Genomic DNA, 13,552 nt, shown 5'->3' with positions numbered 1-13,552 from the left:
CTGGTGCAAAAAATATAATGTTGTTGTGATGTTTAGTAGTTTTGTATAATCTTTTTCAGAGTTTCTGAATATGCAAATGTATGTTATCTAACAAAAACGATTATTAATAAATTGATAGAAGATGCATGTGGATGTAGGCCTATATCGCAGATCGTCAGCTCAGTAATAAACTTGATTACAGTCTAGCATTTTTTCAACATAAACCTGGATAATTTGGATCATATTTATAGATACCTATATATATGAAGAGAAAAAGGGGGAGGTAGCATGGGAGGTAGAATGGACAATGTAGAGCAAACGAAGAGAAAGGGATAGAGGGAGTTATAATGATGAATGTGTCTCCTATTTGGGACAAGGTGTCCGTAACTTTCAGGTACTCCAGAAAACAAACTCTTATCCCTGCTCTCTCACTCTGTTCTAGGTCACATCATCTCCTGGGGATGTGGAAGCAGGGCAACGCAAGCCCTCCCCTTTTCTTCATATCCCTCTCACACACAGTCTCAATCTGTAATACACTCTTTAATTACTGAGCTGAAGATACTTAATCACAGAATCGCATCTCTAAAATTCACTCTCAGTGGACTCAACTTGGCTGTCACTGAAAATAAAACTTAAAAAGCATTGAGGGGTTCAGAAGAGTCACAGAGATAATTATAAACTTGGTTAATCCTAAAGTTCCTCTACCTAAACCTAATCTGCATTTGCATCATGAAATGCATAGAGCGTAGAACTGAATTGAAATGAACCTTATAGGGAACCATTATACAAAGCTCTGACTACCATATTGTTAGGTGTTATTTCAACAGTGGTCAACTCTGTAGGTATCATTTGCATAACCACATTAGAGAAGCAACCTTTCACACACAACGGAGGATAAAATAGGAAGTTGAGGCACTAATGAGGGTTGAAAACTCAAAGTGAACACAATGACACTACAATCAATTAAAGTTTACCCAAATAATATAGTGACAATTAATTCTTCTAACTACTTATACATTCATCTTTAATATGAATTAAGCCCTCATATTGTAATTATAATATGGCAAGTGAACAGATTGGCAGTTTGGACAAAAGGTAAGTAAATTAAACATTACATCATCAAGTGCAACGAGAATACCAGCTCAGTTGCTAAATACTCAATCTAAAATTACTCTTTCTGATTGTTGTAGAAGTCATTGTCCAAATGACTGACAGCAGTATACAAGGAAATGTAATCCAGACATCAGAGGACATCAAGCAAATGGCATTAACTGAACACAATGGGCTCAAACTCATACCAATTCCCATATATAGAAATAGTCCTAATATATTTTAGTGCTCTGGGGTATTGCATAATATATTATTGCATTGTATAACGGTTAAGTTAAGCAACATCTCACTGGTTCTAAAATGTTCTTATGTAAATGACAGCTGGAAGTGCTACAGTGTGCCGTTTAAAGTGTGTCTTTAGAAGAAGTATTTGGCACAAAATAAATGTTTGAGTGTGAGCATTTTGTTCCCTTGGTGTTTCAAAAATATGCCTGTTGCGTCACATTAGCGTAGGGATGGTTGATTACACTCCCAGTCACACAGAAGTAGTGATTTTTGAATGTGATGTGAAAATGCATTGCTCTTGAATGATCAATAACAGATTTAATTGCTCCTATGAGAAGACAAAAGCAGGATGGCTGATGCTACAGGACTGTAGCCTCTTCCATGGCATTGACCCACCTAGAACAGAACAGAATTTTCATATTATGTAATAGCAGAACATACAGTAATATATATTTATATAATGTTTTCATATTTTAGAAAAAAGTCTTTTATGCGCAAAAAGCTGTATTTATTTGATAAAAATACAGTAAAACAGTAATATTGTGAATTATTACAAACTTTATTAGATTTTCTTAAATGTATTTTAAAATGTAATATATTCTTGTGATTTCAAAGCTAGATATTCAGATCCTTCAGAAATCATTTTAATGTATTGATTTGGTGCTCAAAAAACATTTCTTATTATTATCAACAGTTGTGCTGCTTAATATTTTTGAAATGGTGATACATTTTTCAGGTTGCTTAGATAAATAGCAAGTTCAAAAGAACAGCATGTATTTGAAATATTCTGTAACAATGTAAACATCTTTACTGCCAGATCAATTTAATGAATCCTTGCTGAATAAAAGTAATAATCACTTTTTTTTTTAAATATTACTAACCACAATGCTATATGTACACATTATAAATGGCTATATAATGTATTGTGTGCATGTAATATGTGTTTTTACCTCTGTGCAATGTGACTGTCCATGGCTCTGAAAGTATAGAAGAGAGTGCTTTTGTTGTATAGCTGAAACATGCTGCTCTCCCCTTCAACCTCTGACCTCACAGAGAAACCCAACAGAGGGAGGGTCTCGCATGCAACCCTCTCTATATAAAAGAAGACGACATATGGAGAGATTAGGAGCTGCATGTTGCAAGTTAATGTGAGGAAAAAAGTGACTGTGTGCATTACCTCAGGCTGTGGGTATGTGTAGAGAACTTTATCTTTTAGGAGGAACCACAGGCTTCTCCAGCTTCTCTTGCTGTTCCTGCATCTCTGCAGGGTTCCACTCATCACCCCCTCGGACACTGTCTCCTAGGCAACATGTGATGTTTCACCCCAAATTCAAAGGAAAAAATAAAACATAAAAATGAATAAAAATTGAAAGGGATGTAATTATTTTAAAATAATGCCACGCCAAAAAATCTTAATGGTTTTAAAATAAGACTCTTTTAATAGCAACACTTAATAAAACACTTTTAATAGCACTCATGACCTTTTAGCTCTTGACTTACTACATGATAAACGACTACTAAGAACAACATAACAACGACATTTATACAGTAGACAAAAAATGTGTTAACAAAACATTTATATCAGAGTACAAAGTGATTCACTGGACTAATATTTAGTCCAAAGATATTAATCCAGAGGTTATGGGATACCTGGTTAAAAGACAGTTGGCCTTTGCGGCTCTTCCACAGACTTGATGGATGAATGTTTTGGAAGACAGAAGAGAGAGGTCGACTGGAGCTCTCTGTTAGTGTGGCAGCATCTTTTAAAAAAAGGTACACACAATTATGAGGAGAGTCAAGCATTACTAAGTTTAATTAACAAAACTACTTTAAATCAATGAAAGATATTGTGGTTGTACCATGCTTACGCAGCTCAGTGTAACAATGATCACACACTTTGGCACGTCTGTTCTTCATGTATTTGAGCGGGAATTTGTTCCTGCAACAATCTCTGCAAACAACCTATAAGCAATATAAAATAAGAAAATCTGAATAAATAGAGCTTATGAGTGGTACTCTATGCGAAATGAAAATTTGCAGTATTGTATTCACCCTCAGGTCATCCAAGTAGTAGATTAGTTTGTTTTATTTCTTCATCTGAACAGATTTGGAGCAATGTAACATTTCATCATTTGCTCACCAATGGATCCTATGCAGTAAATGGGTGCCGTCAGAATGAGAGTCCAAACAGCTGGTAAAAACATCATAATAATCTACAAGTAATCCATATGACTCCAGTCCATCCTTTAATATCTTGTTGTGTGCTTGTAATAAACAAATCCACCATTAGGAGGTTTTTAACTTCAAACTGTTGACTCCATATTATTGCTTTCTCCAGTGAAAAAGCCATCTTGTCTGAATCAGGAGAGAAATATGCACAGACCAAGCACCGTTTACAAGAGAAAAATGTCGGATTTTGTTGTGAGAGGACAACAGGGTATGGACTTTTTTACTGGAGGAAGCGACATTATGAATTATGGACCCATTCACTGAAGAGGATTCACTGGTGAGCAAGTGATGTAATACAGAATTTCTCCAAATCTGTTCTGATGAAGAAACAAACTCATCTACAGCGTGGATAGCCTGAGGGTGAGTAAATTTTCAGCAAATTTTCATTTTAAGGTGAACTATTCCTTTAAGTGTGTTTGTACCTTGCCGCAGGCATGGCAGTGATGTCGTCTGTTTGTAAGACTGAAATGTGAGTGACAGTTCATGCAAACTGTCACCTGGGAAACAGACAGCAGAGGAGGAGCATTCTCGCCGAGACACATCTCTGGACCATCCACTAACTAAAACACAAGTACACAAATGTATAATTTCACAACAGGAAACAAAATGTCAACTCTTTCAGGTGTTGACATTTTATCACACTGTATTTAAAGCTTCCTCACCCCAAAAAAGTCCACTGGGTCTCCTGATACGGGGCCAAGATTCACTAATGTCCGATTCAGTGTAACAAACCAGCCGTCCCGTTCGATGCATGAGCTGCACACAGGAACACATGCATCAGTCAAACTGCACAAATACACTACATATGTATGAGTGAGTGTTTGAGTTTGTGTATGTCACTTGCTTGGCAGACAAAGTGATGCTTATATCTTTCACGTCTAACTTCAATGCACTCTGACCATTCTCTATAGGTAGCTTGCTGACCTATAAGACAAAAAAAGTGAAAAAAGATTTAATTATAATTCACTCTCTGTCCAGGGTTCAGATAATGAAATGACCTCAAAAGAATTGGCACTTAAGGTTCTACAAGAGGAGAGGCGAAAATGAAAGAAGATTTAAAAATGAGTAATAGACAAATAAAATATACATTTCTGAACATTTTCAAACATATAATAAATGCAAACTAGAATAAGATGAGAATGATCTGCCATATTTTATGCATTCTATTTTCTTGCAATTTTATTCTATTGTATTATACATTTTCCTTTCTCATTATTTTAGGTGTATTCTCATCATTTTGTTTTATGCATTTTATTTTCTTATACTGTTAACTTTAGTTTTTACTATTTATATGACTTTAATGTGTATTCTATAAAGCACTTTGTAAACAGTTTTAAAAGTTGCTATATAAATAATGCTTTACGTGCATACATTCAACTCGTGTTATTTAAGAAGCACTTAAATACTATTATAGTATTTCCCAATATTTTGAATAAGCTTTTATTTTTATATTTTCAGTTTTTATTTTAATTTCAGTTTAAGTTTTAGTAACTTTAGTCATTAATCATATAATTTTTTTTAATTAGCTTTATTTTATTTTTCTATTCCGTTTTATTGTAGAAATTTTAGGTGCTTCAACATAGACTTATTTTATTTCATTTAGTTGCCAGACCAACATTTCAAATTTTTCGCAAACATTTCTAATTAGTTTTATACCTCATATTTATATTTTATTTTCAATTCATGAAAACTGTTTTTTAATAGTTTTAGTTTAGTTAAAAATAACCACACTACTTTTAATTAGTGTCTTGAACACTAAATATGGTGCATTAGTGAGAAGACGGTTTCCAAGAATCACTGTGAATGAATAAACCGTAGAAGCGTCCATGAATGCTGTCAGCTTTACCTCCATCCCTGCCAAAGGTAATCTGTTGATGAGTCTGTATTTGCCATCTTGCTGAGGATATGTGTACAGCATTATGTCATTCATCTAAAAATGTAAAAAAGTTAAAGAAATACATAACATTGACAACATACAAGCACAATAAATTACTTTGACAATTTTTATATTTGCATACCACAACAGTTAATCTGAGTGGGTCACTGTCACAAGTTCACCACAAGGGGGCCACAATGACATTGGTTTTGACCAGAAGTTGCTTTGCTGCATCACTGCTCTGTCAGTTAGTGACCACAGGCAATGTTTGTATTAAGGCAGGTTGTTACAACAAGGTGTGATAACAAAGTGATTTAGAACAAACTCAAACGTGCATTTAAGCTCCGAGTTAACAAAGAGAATATTAATTGACTAAGATACTTATTTCTCTGGGAAACTGAAAAATTAGTCATCAGTTACTCCGTCTGTATTTGTTTATTTGTTCAAACAACTGCCAAATCATTTCTGCATTATGATTATTGTGCATATACAGTGAAGAATACATCTATACAGCTAAACACAACCAAAATTTATCTTTGTAGACAAGACGTTGTGCAAACACTAGATTCAGACATGCCTTCCTACCATCAGATACTGCCTGATAAGGCAGCATATTTTGTCTTCTGAAATGTTAATCAATGGTGCATAAGAAATGCCACAGACTCAAGCAATAAAATATGAGGGAAATCTGAGTTCAGCACTCTGGGGGCCACGTGCCCGTCTCAGCACACAACTGTCCATATGGCTGAAAAGTCTACAGTATACTGTATTTCTGACAGCCCATATCACGTCCATCCTGTCACAACCTGTTCTGTGATCTTAACACACTGCTTTGCCCCCGATCCTACAGACTTATTCTGGGGTGAGAACAGCACAGCAATAACAATAGCAGATGTAGACATAAACACACACAGACCAACATCCTGTCAGGAAACTTTAAAAACAAGTAAAATAGCCCACAAACACAAAGGAGAGACACTAGAGACTATACAGAAAGAAAACAACTGTGTCTCTCTTGCGTGCTCAACTTTGACAATCTCATCTCAGCTATTAAAAGTCATACAAACTCTAAAACCTTTGTTCAAAAAAAAAAAAGAAAAAAAGTTGAATCTTTGATAATTAAGTTGAAAAATGTATGTAAATTAAATACAATCACATACCAAAAAAAGGTGACGTGGCTGCTTGCACTTTCTGCTGACTTTCATCAAGGTGCCCTCTTTCACAAACACCTAGGGCACAGATACAGATAGAGAACCTTTCTCATCATTACTGCTTTAAAATCCCTAATAATTTATAAAAATTCAGAAAATTTAATTGGATGAGGGATATGTGATCAGTAAGCCATTGAATTCTCACTCTCCCAGGCTGTATGAGATCTGTCAGACCCAGAACACTGTGTTCAATATGGACCAAACGCAGGAGATCCGCCTGACAGAGAGAAAAATAATGCAAAGATTGCCTTACATGATACAGCAGTGTCATTAACACATACTGCCTTGGTTCCACACGCATAGACTGTCTGTAAGCATATTAGGCAAACAATCACATACTCACTCCATTCTTAAGGCTGTCATTAACATGATGAGCAATATCTGAGACCACAACCAAAGTATCTGAGGGGAAAGACAGTAATAGTTAGAGAGGGACAGATTTAATATTTAATACATGTACATTTTCAACAAACATAAATATTGAATATATTTAATATTCCGTGAAAAAGACCATCTCAATAACATTATTAAAAACTTCATATATTATAATTACACAATCATTAGAAAAATGATTCAAATAAATTTATATTAGGTCCCACTGCAGAACTTCACAGAACATCCTCTCTTACAAACAGATACTCTCTTACAGCAGCACCTCATAAATAAATTATCCTCATATATAAATGATGCAGAAAGGCTTGTTTAAAAAGATTATTGAAAATCCATGATGGGGTCAAAGGTCATTTGCCTTTTGTGAAACTATGTAGAAGATCAGAGATATGCTGCCTAGGCAAATCAATTATACACACTGAGAGATAAGACCAAAGGTTTTGTTTGTAATAATGTCAAGATAAGAATCAAACATCAGTTTCTTATATTGATGAAAACTAATTTAGGCAATTAAAATGGCTTCCGCATTTACTGTATTCCTAGAGACACTGAAAAAAAAAACAAGATAAGAAAAAAAGTGTAAGCTTATACGATACTTTTGTCTGTGAGTAATGCTGCAGTTGTATACCTTGTGTATTTTCAAACTCTTTGGAGTCTGGTGAGAGGTTGTTCAGGTAATCTGTTAGAAAAAAAACACAAAAATAAAGCAATATTAAGCAATACTACAGGTCTTGGTATAAGAATTCCAGAAAAACATTTAAAAATATTTAAATTGATAAGAGTTAATAAGGATATAAATTTCTTAGTTAAAACGTATTTAGAAGTCACCTGTTAGCAGCATACGGTACTGCAGGATGCGCACAATGACCTGCAGCAACTGCTTTTTTAGGGTCACTGCATCTGGTAGCTGAGATACAAAACACACGCTACAGTATGTAATGTGTATAACATAGATACATATTTAAATACATGCCATCTTAGTAACTGAACACACATCTAAAACACATTTACATGTAATCATACAATACAAAACGCACACACTCAAATCACATAGAACAGTTAGAACACATGTACTAAATGATAGTGGCAGGCTGATGGATATGCCTAATAACAAGAATAGATTTGGTTCAGTTAAAGTTGTCCATCAGTGAAAACAAACATCACAAGTCCCTTACTGTGCTTTGTATGTGCTCCAGATAATTCAATTTTTCATCATAATGACTGATGTAAGAAGAGAAAATGGAAAACTCTTTCTTCTTTGCCAGGATGATTTCAGCAATGCTTTCATTCTGACCCCTGATGAGTGGAGTGAAATGCAGAAAACAGGTGGACATTATTTGTGGATGATAAACAATTGAAGGTAGCATACGCACATGCATGTTTGTGGGTGAGAGTCTCTTACCATTCTTTTAAGCGAGTCTCCAGTAAAGTGTGGATACTTTGGTGGAGAGTATAAATATCAGGTAGCTTTGTCCACACTGTCATTATCCTCTCATCCGCTTCAACTGACTATTGTGTGAAGGTGAGGGAAAAAATAAGAGAGTTCACCTTCATCACTATTTTTCTGATTCCACACAACTCTTTTTCTAATGAAATCTACACACAATGTCAGTGAGAAACAATATAAATCACCCACCTCACAGAGAAGCTGTAAAGTCTTAACATGTTAAAATGAAGAAAAAAGAAGCATGGTCATAATAATATAGCTATCTCTATTCAATTCATACATTTTTCAAATACAAACTTACACCCACGAAATAGAAACTGTTTTATCAATGATGAAATTAATTTCTGCCAATCTGCTCATTAAGACTTACTGGGCCTCACTATCCAGAAGCTCTTTGGCACTATAGAAAGCCCTGGAACAGTTGACACTCTAAAATAAAATGGCAACTGAGTTATAATAAATTAAAACAAATCTCTGCAAGACACATAGAAACATTCATAATAAGCTTACCAGTTTGTCAGATGCCTTGGTCTTTTTCTCTTGTGTACAAGCAACACCCACAGACACACCCACTGTTTCATCTTGTCTCACATTAGGAGAACAGAAAGTGTAGAGGCTAAATAACAGAGGAAGTACAATCAGGAGACATTCACAAAATAAATAAATAAACTACACAGACCCTTAGTTATCAGGAATGTAATACGTTGAGCTTTTAAGGACTAATCTAAGTAATATGCACATCTAAGTAATGTAAGAATTGTATTATATCATTAGTCTATGTAAATTCATTTTTCTAAAATGTTCAGGTTGTAAAATGTCAAAACACCTTTTAAAAATCACTGGACGAAATTAAGTTTGTTTGAACATTATATTATTAGATTAATACAATAGATCTAACATGCATTCATATGGCTGAGATTTACCTGAGAATTGCCCTTCAAGCTTTTGATATGTTAAATAACACATCTGCTTATGATTGCAACTTTTTATGCTGTTTATAGTGTCTAGTTTCTCTAAACTAGATTTTCTCTAATCCTGAGCTTCATATTAATAATATAAATATAATTAAACAATACATCAATTTATAAACAATTGTACCTATCTGTTTCTTGATCAAATGGCTGACTTTTGCCCTGGAAGCCCGGCAGACTGCTCATATCCACATAACCATCAGTATCACTCGCTGAACTCTGATTTCGTTGACTATGAATGACTGGATTCAGGAGGCGAATTTGCACATTCTCATAATGAGAAGCTGCATTTTGAACGTTCTCATAATCTGAAGAGTCTGTATTGGGAGATGAAAAAGATCGTGGTTTGGAAAGGGGATGGGGCTCAAAAAGGGAGCCTAGTTCCATAGAAATGGTGCTTGAAGCCAAATCATTATTAAGGGTGAAGTTAAGTCCCTGTTTTTGTCTATTCTTTTGAAAGACAAAGGAAGATGGGGACATAGATGGCATGCAATCTAGAGTGCTCTGCAAATCCGGGCTGCCAATGTTATGCCTGATAAAGTCCAAGCGTTTGCATGACCCTTGCGGACTTGACTCAGACGAGGACCTGGAGGAGACTGAGCGATTATCCATCACGCTTTTACGATCTGATTTCCTAAGGAATCGTAATGGCAGAAGGTATCGCTTGAACCCAAAATCAGGCTTCTTGCTAGAAGCGGTGACTTCGTTTGGGAGGGATGGAGAGCTTTTTCTGATTGGTCGTTTTGTGATGGATGCAAGTTCAAAAGGGGGTGGTATATCAACTTGAGTGACATTAGCTAATTTTGAGGTGCCTTGTGAAAGACATCCCAATGAGCCTGTCAGTGCAGGTCTACTATCTCCGATGAAACACTGATCTGTATAGAAGGAGCCTGGGTGTAGCAGAAGCCGCCTATTTCCTGTTGCAGGGCTACTCATTAGGTCAACTCTCTTCCTGGGGGTTTCCACAGATATAGAGCGAGTCATCAAGTTCCGAAGGAAGTCTTTAGCTTGGATTTTTGGCTCTGTTTCTTCATACACATGATCTTCTGTGAGGTCTTCTCCCTCAGTTCTACTCAAGTGGTCACTTGCAACCCCTTCTTCTTCTTCTTCTTGTTCTTCCCCAACGCTCTCTTCTTCTTGATTTTCTTGTAAACTTTGGCCTTGGCTCTCAGGTTGCTGTTGAATGAGTGAGAAGGCGTTGATGGCATCAAGATTTAATGTGCTAGGTATGGCTTCATCATGGTTAACCACATATTTGCTACAGTAGTTGTGATTTGCATCTGCTACATCATCATCTGAGACCATTTCAGAGCCAGATATAAAAAATGGCTGAGAGGAAGAAGAAGAATTTGAAAAAGAAGTCAGATCGGACTCAAGGAGAGTTTCACCTCCACTGTTTGATGAAGGACAGTCTGGAGAGTTAATAGCAGCTGAAGAATCCTGAGATGCACTGTCATCCGATAAATAATATTTTTTTTTTTCAACCATTTGCTCTTTTTCTAACTGTATTTCATCATCCTCTTCCTCAATGGAAGTTGAAGACAAATCAGAGCCATTCATTCCCTCCTCCAAAGTAAGCATTATAACATCTCCATTGGCATTGTCCTCTGTTTCTGTAATTTGGAGAGGTTCCATTTGTTCAAAAAAGTCACACTCGGAAAGTCCATCTTTGTCTGCTAACGCCTCGCCTGCATCACAGATATCGGGAAACATCCCATCTATGTCTTCTTCACTTGAAAACATTCTGTCTGGAAGAGTACCATTTGGGTAAAATGCTTCAATGAAAGTTTTATTTATGCAAATTTCATCATACAGGAATCTGTCTGTGCGCGCAGTGCATCCATAAACTGCATTAGAAGCCAAGTGAACATCATTAGATCTTTTATGTGATGTTGATACACCATTTTTAGACAGTCTCCATGCTATCATTCCAGTGTCCTCTACTTCAATCTGCTCGGTCTCTATATTATCGTCCATGTCTCTCTTACTGCATGAATCAGAGAGAAGGTCCATCGACTCTTCCTCATCCTCTGACTTAAATGTCTCACCTTCTTCTAAACCCTCCACAAAATCTAAATCAATTCCCTGTGCTAACTCATCCCCGCATCCTAACTCATCTCCCTGTTCCAAAATAACATCTGGTTCTGTCTCTTCTACTTGCATTGTCTTTTCCATATGTATTATTTTCTCTGTCTTCCTCTCTTGTGACCCCTTCTGTTCCAGAACTATATTTCTATGCATTTCCGTCATATGCTCTCTTGAGTTTGAAGGCCTTAGGCTTTTGTTAGTGTGACGCATATTGAAGTACATGTTTGAGTTGATGCTGGAGATGTTTTCTTGGTTTGGATGCAATTTTTGGTTTGGGTTCTTGAATATCCTAGAATTATTCAGGAATAGGTGGTTGACATTTCCCCTTTAAAAGAGGCTCAGCCTGGAAGTGTCCTCTGCAGGGGATGCTCCTGAAACACAATAATAAAATATTAATAATTACAAAAACAGTTTTTGCTGGAGAGTAGCATTGTGAACATTGTAACAATTCAGGGCATTAAAAAATAATTCCATCTGCACTGGAAAAATAATAATTTCTTTGATTGTTGGAAAAATAAAAAACTATTTCTGTCATAACACTTCAAAATTTCATGTTTTATTCAAAGTGTTGCTTACCATTTCTTTGTAATTGTTTTACTAGAAGTTTACAATCAAATTCTAAATGAAATGTTTTTTTTCAGGGTGGTTTATGAGTTAAGATTTTCTATTTACAGATGAATTATACAGACTCCAACTATGCGTAAAATATAGTATATTAAAAAAATGAAATTTACAATAAAAACTGGACATCGGATATCACATAATGATAAACACAATTGTATAAACATATTATAAGGTGTTTGAAAAGCGGTTAATTTTCATTAACTCGACAGATTTAAACGCTTGGCTTTATTTTATAGGGTCACAGTAAAAACGGTCCACCCGTTTTAATCGCATATTATATACTTTTGCCTTTTAAGTATATATATAGCCTATTTTATTTTTACCATGGTCACAGACCTACATTTTCAAAGTTAAACTAAATCCATCATAAAAATAAATTATGATCTACACAAAGTGAAGTGAAATAAAGTATTTAAATAGGCTAGTGTATTGTAAGTTTACGATACATTTACGATACATAGCTACTGTTATTTCCACTACAGGATTTCGAACACAGCTTATGGTGGAAAGAGTGTTATGTTAATGTCTTCAAAAACATATTACATATTACGCCCACTGGTCAAAAGTGCTCATAGCTGAAGAAACATTCTCATAAGAAATTTTTTTTCGCTCAAAACAGTGCTGGCAATGGCATTTTGGTTTACCGCATTGTAACTTTGTAGGCTACATATGTTAGGCGCAAACAGAATCTTTAAAAATATTTAAATATCTAATCAGTATAATCAGACTAGATGTAAATTACTCCATATAATACAATGACAAAGTGGATTTCTTGGGGGGGAAAAAAACTAAAAGTGCACTAAAATATCGAAAATGGGCTACTCTAAATTCAATACTACTTCACATACTTTAAGACATTTAAATTCCCCACAGACACGTATTCTCGTTTTCTAAATAAAGTTACCATACTTGGTTTTCGTTACCACACTAGCCCGTTAAAAACTCACCTGCGCTCATTGTCGAACATCATCTAGTATCTGAGACAGATACGTACGGCAATGACGGGCCAAATTCATTTGAACACGATGTCGTAATCCAGGAATTACACAAGATTATAACATGAGATTATATATCAACTACTTCTCTTACTTCATTTTGCGTTATAACAGCAGTCCAGGACAGCAGGCGCTCAGCACGAGCACGAGCGCGCGCACACGCACTCACGGACGAGACTTCGCCTTGACTTCCTGAGGAAAGGGCGTCAGGACAAAAAGCAAAAACAGGAGTCTTTAAATCAAGGCGAAGGTTTTCTCTTTTTTATGTATATATATAGAGAGAGAGAGTCTGTATAAATTTGGCCTCTTAGTTCAGGAGCACACAGATCTAAGAGAGACTTTATATAGAGATTTTCTCTATATCTCTCACACAATATGAATATAATAAATATATAAAATAAATATTA

General features: G+C 35.5%; 1 protein-coding gene across 2 annotated transcripts; it reads right to left on the bottom strand.

The window, feature by feature from the left end:
* Positions 1–979: 979 nt before the first annotated feature.
* Positions 980–13,321, bottom strand: LOC109054464 (FYVE, RhoGEF and PH domain-containing protein 5-like). Of its 2 annotated transcripts, none has more exons than XM_042758598.1 (21): positions 13,098–13,321; positions 9,566–11,897; positions 8,978–9,083; positions 8,839–8,896; positions 8,657–8,688; positions 8,423–8,529; positions 8,196–8,316; positions 7,849–7,927; positions 7,649–7,699; positions 6,974–7,032; positions 6,776–6,847; positions 6,580–6,648; positions 5,390–5,473; positions 4,388–4,467; positions 4,206–4,299; positions 3,966–4,103; positions 3,174–3,276; positions 2,965–3,074; positions 2,492–2,614; positions 2,265–2,407; positions 980–1,710 (listed from the first exon to the last, which is right to left on the bottom strand). In XM_042758598.1, the coding sequence occupies exons 2-21, from the start codon at positions 11,746–11,748 to the stop codon at positions 1,674–1,676; spliced, it is 3,849 nt and encodes a 1,282-aa protein (XP_042614532.1). In that variant the 5' UTR covers positions 11,749–11,897; positions 13,098–13,321; the 3' UTR covers positions 980–1,673. The 2 variants fall into 2 exon arrangements, with proteins under 2 accessions (XP_042614532.1, XP_042614533.1); XM_042758599.1 differs by having other exon boundaries at positions 3,183–3,276.
* Between the last annotated feature and the right edge of the window lie 231 nt (positions 13,322–13,552).

Source organism: Cyprinus carpio, chromosome A6, assembly GCF_018340385.1.
Source record: "Cyprinus carpio isolate SPL01 chromosome A6, ASM1834038v1, whole genome shotgun sequence".
Taxonomy (NCBI): domain Eukaryota; kingdom Metazoa; phylum Chordata; class Actinopteri; order Cypriniformes; family Cyprinidae; genus Cyprinus; species Cyprinus carpio.
This window is presented reverse-complemented; position numbering and strand designations above follow the sequence as displayed.

Bases quoted from the DNA above. Each gene is read 5' to 3' on its own strand.
- LOC109054464 (XM_042758598.1), bottom strand. From the start codon at position 11,748: ATGTACTTCAATATGCGTCACACTAACAAAAGCCTAAGGCCTTCAAAC. The intron at 8,530-8,656 runs GTGGGTGATTTA...TTCACACAATAG, and splicing joins CTTTACAGCTTCTCTGTGAG to TCAGTTGAAGCGGATGAGAG. The intron at 8,317-8,422 runs GTAAGAGACTCT...TCCACTCATCAG, and splicing joins GAGACTCGCTTAAAAGAATG to GGGTCAGAATGAAAGCATTG.